The sequence below is a fragment of the Lonchura striata genome, chromosome 2, assembly GCF_046129695.1.
Source record: "Lonchura striata isolate bLonStr1 chromosome 2, bLonStr1.mat, whole genome shotgun sequence".
NCBI lineage: Eukaryota > Metazoa > Chordata > Aves > Passeriformes > Estrildidae > Lonchura > Lonchura striata.
Window position 1 is genome coordinate 651,022 of NC_134604.1, and position 9,473 is coordinate 660,494.

Here is a 9,473-nt window from a genome sequence, read left to right on the forward strand (position 1 = left end):
CCTAGAGTTTTCAAACACCACCAGGCAAAGGAGTGGCTTTCCAGTTGCAAGCAATTGAAGATAGTTTTCCTTAATGCTCTTAAACAAGTTTAAAATAAATGTGATGAGACAGTGTCCCGCCTGAATACAAGCTGCTCCTGTATAAACAGTTGTTCCAATCGGCTCCCAGTAGATTAAGGATTTTCTGTGTGTCCTTTCATTTGGAATTAGACACCCCACTGAATTCCAGTAGCAAAGGCTTTGTGCCATCTGTGGGCTCCAAGCCCATTATTAATTAGACCTAAGCTGTCAATGCAGCCATTATTCTGCAAAAGGAGATGTGGGAAAGGAGTCACATCTTGCCCTCTCCAGCCGTTTCCACTGAGGTGAGCAACAGGCTAGACAACAAAATACAAATTCCTTCTCTATCCTCTTCCTTGCACACAGTCAGTGTGTGAGTTCTGACACACAGGGAGGGATTAAAAACTCCAAGCAAACATCTACCACAGCTGCCCTGTGAACACTTCTGGCAGCCTTGGCCAGGAAAGCACTCCTTGGTGAGCTGCTCACCAGCACAGGCACCTGCAGCACCTTGCTGACACACAGTCCACCTTGTCACTGCCTTCTTTAGCCCAGCTGGCCAGTTTGTAAAGCAGGGCATTGCTCTGCAGGATAACGAATCCTGGCTGTAAGGGCTCAACACAGGAACCATCCTCAGATGTGCTTACCCATAGGCTGCTCCAGAGAACATTCATGGACCGGCGAAGAAAGACTGAAACAAAATTGTTCTATTTCTTTCTCATAAATATTTTCATTGTTTTACAGTTAAAAGAGAGTTGCCATTTCACACACAGAGAGAGGACAACACAATTTATTTAGTGTGGTTCAAATCACACACATGTAAAGAAAGAGACAAGCGAGATTTAATCTTCCCCCTCTCCTTCAGGAACATCAACAGGGAGCCAGTTCTCATCTTGACCTGACATGGTCACCCAGGGAACTGAAAAGCCACCAGCCTCACTGTGCATTTAATTGGCTACAAAGTGTGATTGACCTTTTAACTCGAAGGTGTAGCCCATCCTGTGATGGGTTTTCAGCTATCTGTGAGGGAGGATTTTCAGTTTCTCAAATTCTGGAGAACTCCCATAAAGAAAAACACGTTTTCCATTAACTAGATTTTAAGCATTCTGAGAGTGTAGACAAAATTTGGAGGCACAAAACCAAAGTTAAACAGGATTTGATTGAAAGCTTCAGATAATAACTATAACTTACTGTTTCAAATAATTCACTACCTTTCCTTTCTGTCCTTCCAGAAACTTGCAGTATCTGTGTCAAATACATTACCTAGACACACTGACAATAAATAAAACAACTTTTGACTAAGATTTAAAATAGTAACTTCTTCACACCTAAGCAGGAATGAAACAAAATGAGAGTCAGGAGGACCCAAATGTTGACCACTGAGCTTTTCAACTAGAAATGCTACTCTGAGTTTTAAATATAAAACATTTAAAGGAGAGAGAGAATGGGGGGGAAATTGCTGCATGAGAGCTTATAATAAATTGTCATGAGCATATAATAAATAATTATTCAGGGTTATGATTGAAGCTGCTGGGCAGGATTTAGTTTTCAAAGACTAGCTACAAAACTCTTAGAATAAAACAGCAGAGCAGGGAGTCCTGCCAGCATCAGGAGCTGCTGAGCAGAGCCAGCAGCACCACCACTGCCAGCTAAGAGCAGCCCAGCCTCGGGCCATGTGCAGAGCTGCTCTCCATGCCTGGATCTCACTCCAAACTGCCACCAGCCTGCCCAGGGGCACGGATATGTGGGACAGCATTAGCCACACCAGGCCCTGGAGGAGACAGGATTTGTGGTGAGGCTTCTAATCCCCAGCAAGCAATACTGATTAAAAGCATCATAAAATCGAGATCAATCTTTTAAGGCAGTGAGCTAAGAGTCTTGAAGCTGCACATGAGTGGGAAGGTGAGCTCCCCTGGAAAATTGTTTTGCTCATTCCATGGCTGCAGTAATAAATAACTTGTATTCTTAAGTTATTGACCTCTCAGCTACCTTGCAATTTTCCTGCAAAGAATTCAAATGTTAAAAAAAGAATGAAGGCTTATGAGAAGAGAAGCTCCCTGCTACAAGTGCTGTGATCAGGTCCAGCTGACTACAGGAAAAGGAATAGTTATGCTGAAGACATGGAACTGACTGGCACAATAAACCAGAATTCAAACCAAGAATGCAAATCACACAGCTTGCTTGCAGTTTGTCTCCAAAGTATATTTCGCATGCATATACTACATTTTCCATGTACTCCATCCTGAAAGCCTCAAAAGTTAGAAGTCACTTAACTCATCACTGAGATAATCATCTTCAACATGAAAGGGTATAGGAAAAAATGAAAGATGGGCACATCTGGTCCATGCCCTTGTCCAAGCTTTACTGAGCCAAGTGTCACAGGTACTTGAAGGAAGCAATGTCTTAACCTTTAAAGGCCAAATCAGGTTCCCAAGGCTGCTTCAGAAAGCCAGACATGTCATAAGGCAATTCCAATGGGAACTGTCTATCAGTATAGCTGCTGCAAAAGCAGAAAAGCCCAGCCCTTGGAGCTTATCTACTTCAAATGTAGTGCCTGTGCTCAAGTAAAACTCAAAATTAATAGCAAATATCCTGAAAAGCTTAAGAAAATTGTGTTTCAACCCAAAAAATTCCTCATAGGCAGACACAAGCTCTTTTCAGTCTTACTAATCTGCAGAACTGAGTGAAAAAAGTTTATTTGAAGTTTTCCTTTCCCAAAGGCATCATCACTGTTCTCAAAATCTCCAGCCAAGATCTGTGGTGTGATTAGATGACCTTTCCCTTGCTCTGAAATTCTCCACTCCAGCTACCCCTCGTGCACCTGGGTAAGGTACATCATCCTTGTGCCTCGAGCTGGACCACTGGGGATGCAGTTACCTCAAAGCAGAGAGCTGGACCACTGGGGATGCAGTTACCTCTCAAAGCAGAGAGCTGGACCACTGGGGATGCAGTTACCTCTCAAAGCAGAGAGCTGGGCCACTGGGGATGGATTTACCTCTCAAAGCAGAGAGCTGGGCCACTGGGGATGGATTTACCTCTGAAAGCAGAGAGCTGGGCCACTGGGGATGGATTTACCTCTCAAAGCAGAGAGCTGGGCCACTGGGGATGCAGTTACCTCTCAAAGCAGAGAGCTGGGCCACTGGGGATGCAGTTACCTCTCAAAGCAGGGAGCTGGACCACTGGGGATGCAGTTACCTCTCAAAGCAGAGAGCTGGGCCACTGGGGATGGATTTACCTCTCAAAGCAGAGAGCTGGGCCACTGGGGATGCAGTTACCTCTCAAAGCAGAGACAATTGGCAGACAATTAGCCTATTACACTCAGTCTGTGCTCAGGGATTTCTGAGGCTAACACTGCAGGGGTAGGGTGGCTTTCTGGCCATTTGTGTAAGTGGGCAGGGCTGGAGCTTAATCCCAATCAAATCTCATTAGTGCTGCTTAGGAGCTGAATCGTCTGTGCTAACTAGGAGCACCGAATCAGGCTGAATATTCTATTTTGAGGCAACGTGAGGCCAGCTCCTCATCCTCTCTAACAATTCCTGCACAAGTGAACAGCAGAATTGCAGAGGGGTTTGATAAAGGCACAGTCACAGGGACAGACCCTCTAAGAGGTCATTGCTGCAAAGGCTGTGTTAGCATCTGTTAAACAAATTAATCCACACGTGCAGAGAAATCACTCATCTGTTGCTGGCATGCTGCTGGGTCTGGCCTGTAACACAGCAACCCTTAAACAATATAGAAAACAAACAAGGGGTTTCAATTGAGAAAATAATTGAATGTGAATTCGTTAATTCACATGAAAGGTTTTTGATTTGAACACTCACTAAACTCTAGCACATAAATTATTCTCACTAATAATATTTCACTAAAAACTAACAAGTGTCCTCCATGGATAAAGTTTCTTAGAAGCATATGCTGGTATCTAAAAATTCAAATGTAGAGGGAAACAGACCTTCTACAAATAAACTTCAGAAATTTATTGCTGAGTATGAGGTACATGTAATATGTGCCAGGGGTGTGGGGGAAACAGGGAAAAAGGCTCACTCAGACAGATTCTTTGTTTAATGTATGCTTTTTAGCCAGGCACTTTTCATGACCTTTGGCTCTTTGCTTTCATCATTATTAGCAAGACCTGAATAATTTGTGACGTTGTGATTTCAGTATCAAATTGAAACTTTACTCTTAACTGTGTTAATGTGCAGAAAATGACACCATTATTTCTAATACTTCAGTAAACAGATTTGAAGGGACTGAAGAAAGGGGAAATGAGCAGGCATAGTGTTATGTCCACTCTAGGGATCACATTCATGCATAGAATTTAATTCCTGAGAAACAGGAATTCTTTCCAAAGTTCAAAAATGTCTCATCAGCTACAGCTCACTACAGTATCATCTATTTCCTTGTTTGGTCAGTATCTTTAAAAGCTCATGCTTAAATGTTTGGCTTTATCTGAAGCTCTGGCTGACAAGAACAGTTCTGGTAGAGAGACTATCTGATCTACTCATGTGAAAAGAAGATCAGTGCTCACAAAAAAAAAAAAAAAAAAAAAGTACTTACAATGTACACTGAATAGTTTAAGAAAGAGAGTCGCAGTAGGAAGAAATTGTGAAGAGAATTTAGGAAAGGTAGCCACCAGAGTAATTACATCTCAAAGGTGGCAAAGCAGCATATTACCCTGAGCCATGGTGACAAAATCCAGCAGCCCAATTAAGAGGCATGAGATAGCATGGCTTGTAGTGCTTACCCATCTTGTAATCCTTGTAGTGTTTCTGTTTTATGTGCTAATTCAACTTCTAAGTCTACTACAATCCTCTACCAACAACGTGCCCAACAGAGAATGGACAGGTTCACAGAACTGGGCACATAAGGATACTGGTCACAAAAGACTTGGTCTGGGTGGGCATGGCTGTTTTTCCTGTAATAAAGTTTATTTCTCTATTGCTCAGGCTGCCATTTCCCAAATAAGAAAAGGTTTGCATATGCTGATTATCCAGATTGTTTGTTCTATCTGTGTCTACCTTAGAAAGAAACAGGTGGGAATGTAATTATCTGTCTATAGCTCCTATAGCTTTATTTACTTTTGCTAGGTGGCAAAAGCCTCTCTAAGTGTCAGACTGGCAGATGAACATTCCTGTCATAGGCTTTAAGGAAGTGCTTCTGTCATATTGCTGGAGGCTTTACAGTGTACAGCTTTTTTTTTCCTGACATCTGGGTTTTTTTGAGCCTTAAAAAGATACGATATAAAGAATATTATAAATACATAATATAATAAACTATTTAAAAAATCAAAGTGCAACAAAATACAGGGATCTGGAGAAAAATCAGCATTTTCTAAAACAGCAGTATCACCCTTCAACATATGAAAGTCTCACTAATAGTATGATTATTGGTGGTCATTTTATTACTGTGATATTTATAAGCATTAGCCTGAAACAGGGGGGTTGCACTTGTTTTTCTATACCTACAGGCTAGAAGACAAATTTCTGAAGTGCTGCTTTGTTCCTACAGTCAGCACAGAGTTTTGCAGTAGCAGATGATGCTATTTTCACTCTTTTGAGATGCATCCTGGATTATGATTGCCTCTGTCCTGCCCTGTCTCTGTACCTCTTGCAGGGTGTGCAGAGGTTGCTGCCGTTGGCTGACTTTGTATTTTGTTTTTTGGAATGTGGGGATGGAAATCAGTCACAGGTATTTACAGACTGGGTACTGTAGGCCTGTAGGCTGGGTCTTAGAGTGTTTCCAACTGATGTCCTTTTAAATGGTCTAATGTAATGGTTGCTGATGGAAAAGTCATGTAAATGTAATAGTGGTTCATTGTGTTGTGACAAACACAAATTGTGTCTAATGGCAGCTGGAGATTCTACAGAAAAATGTTGTGGGAATCCTATAGTGGGACAGTGAGGGGGCTGGGCTTGTTAGTGTCTGGCATGATGTTCCTTACTGCTGGCAGGGAAATGTTAAACCCCATGTAATTCCACTTTATCTCCAAATACATTGTTTATGTTTACTTTCATGCCAACACTAAGCAACTCCTGGTTGTCAGTGGTTTTCAGTAAAGGAACTGTCACCAGTGAGTTTCTCTATAGAGGAAAACATGAGTCTCATACAACGTGAGTCTCTGAGCACCCTTCCTTCTTCTCTGACAGCAGCTCTGTCATTTTGCCAGTTTTGTACAGACATGTTAAGATAACTACAAATTGTTTGAATGCCACAACACACAGAGCAGCTGCATGGCTGTGATGCCCCATTCCAAAGCTGTCAGACAGAAGGGTTTGGAATACATCGTGTTACTGTAATATTTCATCAAGTGAAAGAAGATGTTAGCAGAAATATTGCAGCTCTTCAGAGAAAGCTCTGCCACACCAGCTTGCACACATTAAAAGAAAGACTGCTTGTCTATTATACTACAGCCTGACACACAGAGATTGTGCATTTGTACAACCAGCCATGGCCAAAAGTCACATGGCTGAATGCCAATGCCTCAGACTTGACTTTCCTGACTGGCCCCTCACTGAATTCTGCTGGCACCTTAAGAACACTAAATGAACCAAACTAATTCCATTACTTAGCTACTCTGTACATAGCATCTATTTTTGTTAGCATTCAAATTGTTCTGAGAAAGAATTATTTTAGTAAACAATGCTGTTTCAGGGAGCAAGAGCTCTTATGCTATATGGGTATAGACAGAGAGGGGTGGGGTTTTAGGCCAGAACAGCTCTCATAAGCAAGATTATCACAGCAAAGTTTCACCAGTCATAATGTATTTCCTATGGCCTGGTATTTATTACGTGTAAGAGCGTGAGCTATTTTTCAATAAGTGAATGTCCTTTATCAATTACCCACGAGGTGCACTTACCCCTGAGCCTGAAGTACCTCAGATGGTTGGCAATCGCCTGCTCAACAGACTCATCGGGGCAGATCTTCACCCCGCTGGGAAAGAGGATGGAGCGCTTCCTGCGGAGCTGCAGGTGCCCGTGGAACTGCTCAGCATCCCTGCTGCCAGGGGCCTTTGCCAGCCCGGGGGGCAGAGGAGGCTTTGCCAGCTGCCAGGCACTGAGCCCAGGGGCTGCTGAAGCATCCTCAGCCTGGCCTCGTCCTGCCGCCGGGTGAGCCGCTGCTGTGAAATCAAAACCACACAGAACGTCTCAGCTGAGAGGAGGATGCAATCAGCACTAGCTTCGTGCCACTTCTGTGCTCTCTGGAGGACATTGCAATGCTTTTTTCTGTTAACAGAACCTGTCTCTGACTGTGATGTTATAAACAACCTTAAGCTCTTTACAATATCCCATCAAATGGTAACACGGCATAAGGCTCTAACCCTTTGAATTCTAATAACACAGAATAAGGCTCTAACCCTCTGAATTCTAATAACACAGAATAAGGCTCTAACCCTCTGAATTCTAATAACACAGAATAAGGCTCTAACCCTCTGAATTCTAATAACACAGAATAAGGCTCTAACCCTTCGAATTCTAACGCCTTGTGTTTACCTTCCCATCTGCCATTAAATCAGTGGGGCTATATTTGTGAACAAACATGTATTTGAAAGCTTTTGAGGCTTTTCAGATATAAAATAAATATTTGAGAAGTAATCCTATTCCATACTTGCTTTCCATAACAGATTTGTATACCTTGCAAAAAGAAAGCTGCTTGAACTGAGAGTTAACCTTCCATCACTGAGATAGGTCTCTACTCTACTAGAGCAGCAGGGGGGGAAGGAGGAATAAAAGGGCTCATCAGCTTTATGTTGGGTTTTTTTGGTGGTGGCTTTTTTTTTTTTTTTTTTTTGGTGTTTTTAATTTTTAATTCCCTCTTATGTAAGTTGTTCCACACCATTCCAGAGGAAACATCTGAGGTAAGAACATGTATTTTGAGATTTAGTCTGACAGTCTAATTTTCCATCCTTTAAGGTCAGCTGATCTGAAACCATTAAACTCAATTTCTTTCACTTTTTCCCTGGAAAACATACCTGAAAAACAATCACAACCAATCATTTATTAGAGAAAGAATAGTAATAACCCCATGGCATTTGTCATACAACAGATTATGAGTTTATTCTGCAACTTCTAGTCAATAGACCTTTGACTTTTATGGCTGAAAGATGAAAGGCATGGTTATTTTGATAGTGTATTAATAACCAGCTCTGTTGCAGATCACCAGATGGTATAGCAGAGACAGAAAGAACATTGAAAAGGTCTCTAAGAAAAACCTCCAATCTTTACCCAAACTGATACATGTTCAGTGCCCATATGCAGAAGACAGCATCTTACTTTTTAAGATTTAATACAAAATTAATAAAGGAAAATGAAAAGGGAAAAAAAATGCCAGCATTTAACATTTCAAAGTTGAAAAAATTGCCTCCTACAGCTACTTCTACACTCAAGACTAATGTGCAGTAATACTACCTGGAAATCAGTCTAAGTATTCCATATTCACACTGCTATCACAGCACAGATTTGACCAAACATTTCTCTGTATTAGCCCCCTTTGTTACAATTAAATCAGAGAGCTATCTCTAATTCTATACACTGCCATAGCTAAATTTGTAACCAAGAACATAAGAAAGAAGTCTGCATTACCTGCAACCATTTGAAGATCTGTGTTAATCATTCCCGGAAGGCAAAGAAAGATTTTCCACATGAAGCCAAACATGCTTATTTGTATAATAATAATAATAAAAAATATAAAAGCAAAAATTCCCAATCCCTTTTAGCAAAAGAGCTGTTGCCTTTACCGTAGCCTTGAACCAACCAAGAGCATTGCACTTGTTGAAAATGTCTTGACGTCACATATCGTTATCTTTGGAGAAAGCATTAGGTAAAAACAGTCAACCAATACATCCTGGCTCTGTTCTTTTTGAAGACAATATTCTGCTTTAGTGAAGAAACGAGAAAAGGTGATGGAAGCAGACTCCTTGGAGCTAGCAGATGGACTGACACAATTTTTTAATTTTAATCTGGCCAGCTAAGCTCTTTACCAGGGCTTGTCATACCATTAACAGACGGTCCAAACAAGGACAGCACCTTTCACATTTAATTAACCACGCTTTTTCATTGGCCTTTCCATTTCTGCTCTTTTTAAAAATCCTGCTGGCCACAGAACATCACGGGGAGCACACTGATCTCCAGCAGAAAGTCTCGTGCATTTTGTCTTCTGCTTGCACAAATGTAAACCCATCTATAAATGCATTACTCGCTTAAGCACCGTGGTGTATGTAAATACTGAAGCAACTTCTCTGTGGGACTGTTTCTTGTGGTTACAGGGCTGCTGTGGAGTCTGTGCTCAAGGAGAAAGTGCTGGAACAGCACAAGGCTATCCCCTGCATCCCAAAAGCAGTGCTTCTTCCAAAGATAAACCATGATTCCTTCGTCTCTGTTCAGGTGCTACCTGAGAGGAGCAGCAGTTGTATCTGTTCA

The 9,473-nt window shown here is 41.7% G+C and overlaps 1 protein-coding gene across 1 annotated transcript in view; it reads right to left on the reverse strand.

The window, feature by feature from the left end:
• The window catches only part of IMPG2 (interphotoreceptor matrix proteoglycan 2), a 42,606-nt gene extending 33,803 nt beyond the window's left edge, over nucleotides 1–8,803 (reverse strand). The window contains 2 exon segments of the mRNA XM_077790470.1: nucleotides 6,914–7,174; nucleotides 8,637–8,803. Of these exon segments, the coding sequence (XP_077646596.1) occupies nucleotides 6,914–7,174; nucleotides 8,637–8,709 (334 nt within the window). The 5' untranslated portion in view covers nucleotides 8,710–8,803.
• Between the last annotated feature and the right edge of the window lie 670 nt (nucleotides 8,804–9,473).